The sequence below is a fragment of the Callospermophilus lateralis genome, chromosome 10 (genome assembly GCF_048772815.1).
Source record: "Callospermophilus lateralis isolate mCalLat2 chromosome 10, mCalLat2.hap1, whole genome shotgun sequence".
In the NCBI taxonomy this organism is placed as follows: domain Eukaryota; kingdom Metazoa; phylum Chordata; class Mammalia; order Rodentia; family Sciuridae; genus Callospermophilus; species Callospermophilus lateralis.
The window spans coordinates 68,366,489-68,379,151 of record NC_135314.1 but is presented as its reverse complement, the minus strand read 5'-3'; the positions used below and the strand labels follow the sequence as shown (position 1 = coordinate 68,379,151).

Genomic DNA, 12,663 nt, shown 5'->3' with positions numbered 1-12,663 from the left:
TTTTTTTTTTTTTTTTAGTTCTACCCTTGTAACTAAATCCCAGGCCTTATTTGCAGCATAGTCTGCCCTTATCTCTAGAGGAGGTGAGAATTCTTTAAATGTTTCTATCTTCTAGTTTTATAGTGTACTGAGTTGATAGCTGCAGTCTGTAGAGGCTTATATATTAGTTCTTATTTGCAGTTTATTCCATTTTAGGATTAAAATCTGGCCCTTTTATCACAAATTATCTTTATGGATACAGAAGATGAAAATCTCTTTAAATGCTACCTTAGAGCCTTCTGGCTTTCACAGTATATTCTGGGATAATAATTGGCTGACCAGTGTCTGTCTCTTTCTTCAGGGCCTACAAGAGATTTAACAAAAGCCATCCAGTTAACAAAGCTAACCTCTTTAATTACTATGGCTCCCATACTGTTAAAGCTTGAGCCACTACATAATCCATTGCCTCCCCTTCTATCTATATTTCAGCCCAATCTTCCACAGGTGAGAATCCTAGAATTTGCATGACAGAGGTTATTACCACCCTACTTACCACACAAACTTGATAACTTGTTATGTCATTTTTAAACTATACAGTATTAGAGTTTCATTCAAACTAACCTATTTTAAAATGCCTTACAGATATAATGGAGGACTACTAGAATTTCATAAAAGCTTACAAGAAATAGGAGATACAAGTGATCATTGGTTTGACATAGATCCTACAGAAGATGGAGATTTACCTACAACTTTTAAAGTAAGAAATTATTTAGGAATAACATTTCATTTCACTGATTGGAATCATGTATGGTAAATTTTATTTAAACACTACATTATATTCTATGGCAGACCCTCTTTTATTGAAAATTACCTTTTAAGAAACAACTTTGATTTCATTATCTGTTCTATATATAATGTAAGTATGATTCATCAAGTACAGAGTAGCAGCATTTTCCACAACAGGAAAGTTAATATCTGTACTAGTCTAGTACTTCATGAATACAACCAAATGTAATAGATGGCATTGTTTTTTTCTAATTATTTATTTTTTGTTACCTAACTTAAATCGTAATGCACTAAATGCTTTGTTCAGAAAACTTGGAAAATGTAAAACTATCCAAAGATAAAAGTTAAATTCACATGTATTGGTTCAGTGGAAAAACAATTGTTAACATTTTCATTTATGTCTAGTCACATATATACATATGCATATAAACACATATCCTTTATTTTTTATACCTTTATTTTTGCTAACTTGCTATATTATATTCATATATTTGTAGCCTGGAAGTTTATAGTGTTTTAATTTTCTAGTAATTATATTCTTATATAATATGATTTTTGCAGTTCCACCTTAATTTACTTAACCATTCCCTGCTATTAAACATTTAGTTTGTCCTAAACATTTCGATTTTTAACTCTTAATATAAAGTGATCTTTACATATTTCTCACATCATTCCCTTGGAATGAATTTTCTAAGTTTGAATTGTAAAACAAGTGTTTACACACTTGTAAAGTTGTTGATAATATATTCCTATATGCTCTTTCAGGAAATTGTGCCAGTTTATAGTCTTAAGACAGTGTAAGAGTCCCAGTCCCCAGAACTTTTATTCTTTTTCTTTTGGGTAATTTTTATTCAAAGCCATGTAGGTCTCTTTTTAATTTACTTAGTATGAAAATAGCTATACCAAGTTTCTCCTGGTTAATGTTTGAATGGAATGTGTTTTTCCAAGCTTCTACTTTTAAACCTTTTTGTAGCCTTATATTTTAGTTGTCTTTAAGGCCAAAAATATTCCTTAAACTAAACAGGGACATTTCATTTTTAAAAAAAAAATGAGATTAGATTATCCTGGAAGCTATAACGATTCAAAATTTATATATACCTAGTAATATAATTCCAAAATATATAGGACAAAAATTGACAACTGAAAGGAGAAATCAAAAAATCCCAGTCACTGTGGGTGTGTGTGTATCTGTGTATACCCAAGGTCTCACACACGCTAAGCAAGCACTGTACCACTGAGCTACATTTCCAGCCTACAATGGAATATTTTAATATACCTTTTTCATTATCAATAAACTTTATAAATGGCCTTTGGCATTGTCATGATAAACATATGAAGTTTAACTTTGAATTATTAATTAGCAATAATTTTGTGTACTTTTTTGGTATTAAACTATATCACCCTAAAGCATTCCCAGCATAATCTTTACTGTTTGTTTTTCCTTCTTTTAAAATAATTTTCTATATTATCTAGATTATGTTCAGTGAATTTTTATATTATGCAATGTAATACAATATATGCAGTTTGACAAAAAGTTAAGAGTTCTTGCTCTGCCATCTCTAACTACAATTCCTGCTCCCTATATTTGACTCCTTCTAAGTTTCTAGTCATTTTCTTTGTTTTTTTACATATTTTTCAAAGAAAGTACTGCTATTTAAAAAAATTTGTCCATTTTAGGTTTTATTTTGATTTTCCACTATAAGGGGTTAGCCCTCTTATACAAAATACATCTCTTTGACTCTTACGCACATACACAAACACACAACAGCTCCCATCTTACTAGTAGTTTTAAATTTTTATTAAATGTCCTTATCCTAAGGATTTCCTTTACCTCTCTTCTGTGTAGAATCTTTCATGTGTCAGAACTCAAGTTTTCTCTTTCTACTTTGCTCCTGGTTTTGGTGTTGCACCTCCTGCAGCAGCTTTCCATAGAAGAGTGCTTCCTTAGGAAGTAAATTTTTTAAGAACTTTAAGTCTCAAAATAATTTATCCTTTGTACACTTTACTTATATCTGGTCATAGAACTATAGGTTGAAAATAATTTTACTTCATTTTTTAGAAATGTTTTTCTGTTATCTTCTAGATTCTAGTATTACTTTTGAGAAATCTGATGTCATTCTGGTTTTCAGCCTTTTACATGTGACCTGTTGCATTGTCTTCTTTCCATTTTCTTTCTGAGGGTTTTTGAAGGATATCTTGTGTATCCCCAGTGTTCTGAACTTATGTTTTTGGTTCTGAAACATTTTCTTGATTTATGTATCTGATAATTTCTTTTTAGTTTTCTCTTATTTCTTTTTAGTTTTCTCTTATTTCTGTTTATTATTCATATACTCTGTATATTGGACCCATTAAATAATATTTTTAATTAGATACAGAATTTCTAATATTGTATTTTTGTCATTTTACCTTCTTGCAAAGATTTTCAGCTTTATCTTCCTGAATGACTGATATTCATGAAATAATCATATGCTCTCAGAAAATTAGCAGTAATACTATTTGAAATGTTCTAATACTATCCCTCTAAAGGATAAGTGTGTATGACCTAATTAAGACCTGATAATGTGTTTTTCACTTATCAGCAATTTTAAAATTAGAAATTGTATTTCAAGTTGTAACTCTTGGCAGTTGAAAGCATATTTTTGTACTGTATTTTTGCCAGTGTCCTAGGGCCCAATTGTGATATTGAGATATATTTTATGTATATTTTATTTATATATATAAATATATGTCTATATAATATATATATAATTTCTTAAGCAAGTAATTCTTGATAGGAACATGCCAAGTGTTTTACTATAGGTTAGATGGAAAAAAGAAATATAGTTTCAAACATATATTTTTCTCCTTTCTCCATGTTTCTGTCACTCTGTAAAATTCAGTATTTACACTTTTGTTTACTTTTCATGTAGGAAATACGTTCTCTAACTATTTTTAAAATGCAAATCCTTCAGAAGGGGATATGATATGGACACATTACTTAAGGAAAACTTTGGAAATATTGTTATTTTAATTTATCGTTATTCATGAGAATATTTTTTATTTTTTTTTATTGTTGGTTGTTCAAAACATTACATAGTTCTTGATATATCATATTTCACACTTTGATTCAAGTGGGTTATGAACTCCCATTTTTATCCCGTATACAGATTGCAGAATCACATCAGTTACACTTCCATTGATTTATATATTGCCATTGTGTCATGAGAATATTTTTTATTTTGAAATCTAGGATCTTCTCAATAATTTTATCAAGACAACTGAAAGTAATATAATGAAACAGACCATTTGTAGTTATCTAGATTGTGAACGATCTTGTGAAGCTGACATTTTAAAGAACACCAATTATAAGGTACCATATTTAATAATTTACTGAGTATTTTAATGTGATTATAAAATTAAATTAGATGAAATTATTATATCATTATGTTCTGAAATATTATTTTAAAAGAGTTTTAACTTAATTACAATGGTCATGCAGTTGAGAAGATGTTTCATTATCTCTGAGAATTTCAATTCAGAATGAGCAATAATTATTCACAATCTGTACGTTAGTTAAAAAATAATTAGTTTTGTTAAGATTTTTGTAACACATACCTGCAGAATTGTAACTATTATTTCCTGTTATCATACAGTGAAAATGATCTAAAAATTCTTTTTACTTTATAGTTAGAAATGTTAGAAATTGAGAACAGGAGCATTTTACTAAAGAGAAAAGTTGTCACTCCTCAGTAATTATGATATTAAATAAGTTCTCATTACCTCTTCAGTAGGCCTTCTAGAAGGGAGAGGAATGAAACTCTTTGAGTTTTAACTTGAATAAATTCAACAATCAGAATACTTCTGATAGATTTCTCTAAATCAATCAGAATAAAACCACGTGATATCATAAGATGGGACAAGAAGATTGATTATCAGTGCAAAATCAAACACCACTTCTGTAAGATAATTGTAGTCTCACTTGCAAGGAATGTTTATAACAAATGGAGAAGGTGGAGAAAAGAAGGCTAAGATATTTCCTTACGATAAGACAGGGATTGATAAATGGGCTAGGTGAGGTAGAGTTCTCAAAACAAGGCATGTTCCGTATTGGTTTAGGTAACGTGGTACTATGGTGCTGAAATTTCCTAGGAAAGCCTGGGAAAATAAAATCCTGGACATGCAGCTTCAATATTTGTAATATAAGCAGAATTCCTACATAAGGAGAAATAGGGCTATAGTTCCCAGGGAGAGCATATAGGAAGGACAAACATATCCATACCTGTGATAACATAGTAGCCCAGGAACTGTCACTATGGAACAAATCTGAGGTGCAGTGATGAGTTATATAAAAGAGATTTAAAGAATAATGGTATGGAGTTGGAGCTGGTAGAAAAGAAGATGTAAAACTGAAGATGATCTGGGATCTACAGTATTTTCCTTGTTAGAGGTTACTCTCTGGGTTCTGTTATTTTATTGTACATAGAATATGGAAAATATTACATTGACCTGTTCAAATCATTGCCCTTTTTAAACTGTCTTTATTGTAAAAATGACATGTAAAGTTCTTCAGTGATCTCTATAGGTAAATTTTGAATGCCATGCAAAACTCATTATGATAAAATACTTTTAAAAGTAACTTGAGGAGTTTGCATTTTTTTGTACTTACATGAATTACTACTTATGTCCATATCAATTGCTTACTTTTATTTTTTCCAGGGATTTTTTCAGTTAATGTGCAGTAAAAGTTGCTGTGTTTATTTCCATAAAATTTGTTGGAAAAAGTTCAAGAATTTAAAATATCCAGGTGAACATGATCAGGTATATTTGCTTTTCTTTCTTAAAACTTTGCTACAGCACTTCTTCTTCCCTTTCCCATTTTGTCCTCATTCTATTTATTTTTTCCTATATATATTTTCCCTGTTTTTTCCTCTCTCCATTTTCTTCTCATTTCTCTCTGATGCTTTTCTTCCCACCATTCTTCATCCCTCATTATTATTTATTAAATAGCTCTTTGTAGCAGGTATTCTGCTAGTTGTTTTGCCTAGTTATTTCTAACAATTCATTTTCTTGCCTCTAGGTGTTTATACTCAAGAATAGAAATATTGTTCCATATATTCACATAAAGGATATAAAATCAGAGTAGAACTGCTTAATAAATACACAGGATAATTATACAATTTTAAGAATAATTTCTTTTCTGGGGGGTGGTATTTGAACCCAGGGGGACTCAACTACTGAGCCACATTCCCAGCCCTTTCTATTTCTATTGCTGAGTTGTTGAGGTTGGTTTTGAACCTGTGATCCTCCTGCCTCAGCTCCCAAGATAAGCCACTGGGATTATAGATGTGCACCACCATGCTCAGTGATAATTTATATTTTTAGGCATTGAGAACAAGGACAAATTTGTTTTAATATTGTTTATATTTAGTTTCTACTCATATCATACTCCTCTTTCCTACTAAAATTGAAGTGGAATTCCATAACACAATTCTTTATTTTTCTTTAGTGAGTTAATGACCATAAGTTGGGTCTTAATTTTGATTCTGTAGAGTTTATATTGTGCAAACAGTAATAAAACCTTATAAATTGTGGTGTATTATAAAAAAAAAAACTGGATATAGACTTGGGAAATATGGGTTCAACTCCAGATTGAGACACTTATTAATTTTATTACATTTGACTGGTAATGTAGCCATTCCAAGACAATTTTTTTTAAGTTCTAAAGTAAGGATAAGGTAAACCTATTTCATAGGGTTATTGTGAGGAACTGACATTATAAACTGTACAAAGAATTATATAAGGCACTACTATTCATTTTTAAGTGGTATTTAAATACTTCTTCAATTTCTTTTATTATTAGGACCATATATTGCTCAATCTTAAAAAGAGAAGTAAAAGAAATGTAAAACTAAGCCAGAGATAATGGCAAAGTCAGAATCAGAGAAAAGAATGATGCAACATTTGTATTTTTCTGTTTTCTCGGGAATCTTTGAGTATCTGGTAATTCTGTATTCAGTAAGAAATTCAGTATTCTTTTATACTTCCTCAATTAGAATATGTTACATAAAGTTGCTTTCCTTAGAACAGCAAATACATTTTAGGCTGTAATATAGCTCTTTAAAGATTTGGAAATAAAAATGACTAGAAAAGAAAGTGAAACCATACATCTTAAATAGAGTATTTGTTGATATGAAATAGATTATCTTTGAACAATTCCCAAATGTTTATTCACTTGTTAGTTTACTATTTGGCAACAAGTGCTTCTACCTATTTATTTATTTAAATTTACTCACATTTGCACATTAGTGATTTTTATTTTTATTTTTTTTCTATTAACTTTAGAGTTTTAGTGGGAAAAAATGTTTGAAGGAAGGATGTACAGGTGACATGGTAAGAATGCTACAATGTGATGTACCTGGCATTGTTAAAATTTTGGTGAGTATTTTCTAAAACTTTTCTTGGTTTACTTTACAAGAATAATATTTTTTGATTTGAAACAGATTTTGTAATCATAATAAAATCCTAGTCATATTTCTTTGCCATTTCTATTCATGTGATTTATGTGAAGTAGTATTTAAGTGATCTTTAAGAATAAAAAAATTTTAAAAATAAGGATACAGAAACATGAGAACAGATGAATATGCCATGTGCATATGAATAGGGAAAGTATCATCAACTAAGAATTATAATGTATTTACTTCTGCGCTACCTAAAGTTAAAAATCATTTTACTTTCTGAAACTCTTAGTCTGTAAATATCTTCCTATGAAAATATCTGTAGAGCAACCCCTATAGTAGTACTTGTCACAGTGCACGCAGATGGAATACATTTTATTTTTAATTAATGAAATATCTTATTGAATTATCTGTTTATAATAATTATGACAAATTATGAATAGAAATGAATCTCATTTACTTCTTTACCTTTAGCTATGTATTTTTATTTTTCAAATTTGTCATTTAGATTGTGTAGTGATATAAAGTTGAATTTGTTTTAAAGGCAACTCTAATTTGTTGTTTCAACAGGACCATTTATTGCTCACCTTTAAATTACATTTTCTTTATTTTATATTCACTATGGTTTTACTCTGATTGTCTCTTTTCAAGTGTTAAGGCTAAGAACTAACATTAAAGAATTTTGGAAACTGAACTACTTTAGGACTGCTTTTTTTTTTCCCAAATTATTTGCAGTTTGAAGTTGTGAGAAAGGATGAATATATAACCATTGAGAATTTAGGAGCAAGGTAAGCTTGAAAGAAAATTTTCTCTTACTTTTTTCTGAGTATGTATATGTTTTTAGTTGCTGCTTCTGTACTATGTCACCTGTTAGAACACCATTATGTTTTAAGGTAGTATTTAGATATATGAAAAAGTCGTATTGAATTGCCTTTTGTTCCCCCTTCTGTGCTCACTGCTGTATGCATTTACATTGTAAATCAGGGAAGGATAAATTATGTGGATACTTTTCTCTTGAGAAAATGAAACATGTTTTTCTTAAACTTAACATTTAAGTTTGTTTGATAATAATCTTTCTTCAAAGCTCATCTAGACCTCTAAGCTTATCTCACAATTAGAATCTTCCTGTTCCTTAGATGAAAAAGTATTTTAAAAAGCTGAATACACACACACACAGATTTTTTTAAGCTAGAAATTCATAGAGGTATAGAGAATTGCTACTAAAATGAAAAATTCCAATATAATGTTTTTCAGATTCACTGATTCTCTTTTTCTTCTATTTAAAGTATAAAACATATATACCATTTCAGTCTACCCAGATAGATATCAAAGGCAATATTTTCACTTATGAGTTAATGAAACTCAAATCTTGTCTAGCACAGATAACTCTCCTAAAATCTTAATCTTTTTATCTGCCTGCATCCCAAGTATCTCTACTTTTATTTTTCATAAATGTCTATACTCAACATGCCCCAAACTGAACACTTGATCTTTTTATCAACACTGCTCTTTAACTCTTAAAAGTCCTCTAGCAATTTGACTTCTTAATATATTGGAACTTTTTCCTTATTTCTGCCCTGCCTGCCCCCTTTAACTAAATTAGATTATCATTGTTTCTTATTTGGAATTCTAAATAGCTTCTTAACAGGTTTGTTCCTAGCCTTGCCTTTCTCTAGACTGTTGTTCACATAGCTGTCTGTAGGACTTTTCTAAAATAAACATTGAAATACATCACTTCTGTGATAGCAAATCTTTCATAGCCTTCTCCTTGCTCTTAAAATTTAAATTCAAATTCCTTAGCCTGGCTGTTCAAACATTTTGGACCCTGCTGAACTCACTAGTGTCATATCTTGTTATTCTGCTAAATTTATAGTTATATACTGTGCATTAACTATACTGAGCTTCTTTTAGTTTCCTGGGTGTGCCATCTCAAGAAATGTCCAGATTTTTATTTGGAAGTAAAAATGTTTAACTATTTTATGGGCCTTGCATGGAGTACTTTGCTTCTTTGACTTTCCCTATTTAAAACTACTGGATAGCCTTACTTAGATGAAAGTAGGTGTTTCTATCATGTGTTGCTATTACTTCTGTCAAAACATTCACAAATTTATTACACTTTCTTGCTATCTTCACCCTTTGACTCTAACATCTGTGAGGGCAAGAACTATATCTTACTGATATATTCTCAGCACATAGCTTAAAGCCTTGCATATAGTTGGTACCAAGTAAATGCATAATAAATGTAGAGATTCTGAATTCCATTATTCTCCAGTGGGTAATTTACTTTTGTTTTGATAGGCAGTTCACTTGGCTGGTTGTAAACTGTGGACTTTTTTTTCTTGGAAAATGGTTCCAGTGTCAGTCCAGATCTTTTGCCATTAACTGAACTGCTTTTGGTTTGTTCCACATTTAGTCAAACCCAGGTGTAGGATAATGGCAGTCAAGATTTGGCTAGATATTTGGAGATATCTTCTTTTTCTGTCTCTTCCTTCTTGTATTCTCTCATTTCTTCAGTGGACGTAGTTCCACGGGTTCAGTTTTCTGATGTCTTTGGACAGACAGTTTGGATCTGTAGTAATATACCACCTTTTTCATTTCTGATGTTGACAGTATTTATTTTTTTTTTGTCTTTATTTTCCTGACCATTTTCACTAGAGATTTATCAATTGTGCTAATCTTTTTAGAGTCAGTTTTCATTTCACTGATTTTTCTCTTACACATTTTTATTTTCAATTTCACTGACTTTTGCTATTTGTTATTTCCTTGTTCTGCTTGTTTGGGTTTTTAGTTTGCTTTTCTTTTTCTTAAGATGAAAGTTTTTATTATTGAATTCAAGATAGTTTTCTTTATAAACTGATTTTACATTAACTACTGCTTTAAATGTGTCCCATGTATTTTGGTACTTAAAAATTTATGATTAGTATTATTTTCATTAAATTCAGAATGTATTCTAATTTCCTGTGTGTGTGTACCATGGTTATTTAGAAATAATATTGCTTAATTGCCAAGTATTTGGGAAATATTTTAGCTGTTTCTCTACATATTGGTCCCTACTTTTAATTTTATGTGATTGCAGAATATATTTTCTAGTTCTATAGTTTTTAATTAAATTTGTGGAGGTTTGCTGTATGAGACATAATATTATATATTTTTATGAATATTATATTTGCATTTGCAAGCTATATTCTGTTCTTTTTATGTGGAGTATTCTCTACATTAGACAAAGGTATTTTATAGTTTCATTTCAGTGTTCTATATCATTAATAATTACTTGTTTACTTTATTAGTTCTTTAGAGGGAAATATTGAAGCTGCTGTTGTTATTTTATCTTTTTATATTGTCTGTGTATTTTGAAGCTTTTTTATTAAATGCTGCTTATACATTTTAAGATTTTCTTGATGATTTGATCTCTTTACTGTTATATAACATTCTCATTGTCTCTGCTAATAATCCTACTTTAAATCTTTGTCTGATATTAGCTACTCCAGCTTACCTTTTTTAAAAATTTTCTTTAATCTGTAGACCTGTGATTTTTATTTGTGTGGCATATGTGTTTGTATTCATATATATATGTATATATATATATATTATTATATTTTAAGTTAATTTTTTGTTTTCTTGGTAGATGACATAGGTCTTGCTTTTTGTTGTTGTTGTTTTTGATATCTCATCTTACATTCTCTGCCTTTTAAATTGGAGTTTTTATTCCATATAAATTTTCTAATTATTTATATGATTGGATTTAAATCTACTCTCTTATTGTTTTCAGTTTTCTCTTTTTGTTGTTTTTCTTTCTTGGTTTGGTTATTAGTTTTATCTTTTCTCCCACAGTAATTTTTCCAGGGTTTATAATATATATTTTCAACTTACCATGTCCATTTTTAATTATTATACTACATCATATATAGCATAAAAATCTTAAAATAATATCTTCTTACATTTTGTGCTATTGTTTTTAATTTGTTTCATCAGCATTTTTATAAATTCCACAATATATTGCTACTTATAAGATAATTTAAAAAGTTTTGAACTTCATATATTTGGAAAATTTATGTTTTATGCATTTTAAAGCTATATGTTTATATAATTTAATCTTATTATTACTTTCCATAGTTCTAACTGTATGTGTAGCCATCATAGTCATTCTACTGTTGGCAGCTATTTGTGTTATATCTAATGTCAGACTATAACATTAGTGATACAAATGAACATTCTTGTACAAGTCTCCATTTTTCAGTATATATATATATAGAATTGGAATTGCTAGTCCATTTGTGTATATACTCAACTTTATTAGATCTTGCCGAACTGTTTTCCTCAGTGGTTTTACTGGTTTATACTCCCTACCAGCAGTCTAGCAGAATTCCTTTTACTTATTATCTTAGCCAGTACTTCATATTGTTCAAGAGTTTTAATTTTTTTCAGTGTTGTGGGTGATTGGCAGTGTTATAGGTGATGCTGTAGATAAGATCAATTCACAGCGGTCAGTAGCCACACTAAACTTTCTGTCATGAAACTTACATTCTAATGTTAAGTATTTTTTTGTTTTGTTTGTTGTGAGAGGGTTTATTTCAAAGCCAAGCCACACATTTTTTCCATCTGCTTAATGGCAATATTTACTTAGTGCTTAAGTATGTTTAATAAATTTGGCTGCTACTTAATTTTTTTCTAATTATTTGTGTTGATAGTATGCCAGTTTATTCATTTTCAAAATCCTAAACATTGTTTTAGTCAGCTTTTTCACTGTTGTGACCAAAAGATCTAATAAGACCAATTAGATGAAGGAAAGTTTATTTGGGGTCTTACAAGTTCAGAGGTCTTAGTCCTTAGGCAGCTGACTCCATCTCTCTGGGCCCAAGATGAGGTAGAACATCATAATGGAAGAGTGTGGTGGAGGAAAGTATTTCAAGACATTGTATGCACAGGGGAACAAAGAGAGAGTGTTCCACTCATTCATTCAAGACTATCCCCAAAGATACAACCTCAGGGACACACCTCTTCTAGCCACACCCTACCTACCTATACTTACCACCTACTTAATTCCTATCAGGCGATTAATGCACTGATAAAGGCTGTCATAACTCAATCATTTCATTTGCATTGTTTAATACATGAGCTTTTGGTGCACACCTAGTGTCTACACCATAACAATGAGTAAGTTGGGTTCTATTAGAATAGTTATTGCCAAAAAATTTGATAAAGGGAAGGCCAAGAAGTTGTTCCAGGTTTGCTATTTTTTGTTTTTGTTGACAATGTAAGCCATTTTTCTTTTTTTCTGCTACCACAAAGCCTTCTTGCAGATAAACTTTTTACGTGATTCTCTGTATGAACCTACCAATACTATTTGCCTCTTAATTACAATGAAAATGCGTGTGGTTTTGTTGGTATTTTGTATTTTATATTCGATTTTTTCCTTTGCTTTTGAATCATTTCCAGTAGGAGGAGAAGAAAATACCCATTTAAC

General features: G+C 30.0%; 1 protein-coding gene across 7 annotated transcripts in view; it reads left to right on the top strand.

Annotated features, from left to right (window-relative positions):
• Dzip3 (DAZ interacting zinc finger protein 3) overlaps positions 1-12,663 on the top strand; it is an 87,502-nt gene that overhangs the window by 30,129 nt on the left and 44,710 nt on the right. For all 7 annotated transcript variants that reach the window (XM_076867341.2, XM_076867339.2, XM_076867340.2 and 4 more), the window contains 5 exons: positions 622-736; positions 3,995-4,114; positions 5,461-5,562; positions 7,087-7,179; positions 7,935-7,987. In XM_076867341.2, coding sequence (XP_076723456.1) covers positions 622-736; positions 3,995-4,114; positions 5,461-5,562; positions 7,087-7,179; positions 7,935-7,987 — 483 coding nt within the window. The remainder of the gene's footprint in view (positions 1-621; positions 737-3,994; positions 4,115-5,460; positions 5,563-7,086; positions 7,180-7,934; positions 7,988-12,663) is intronic.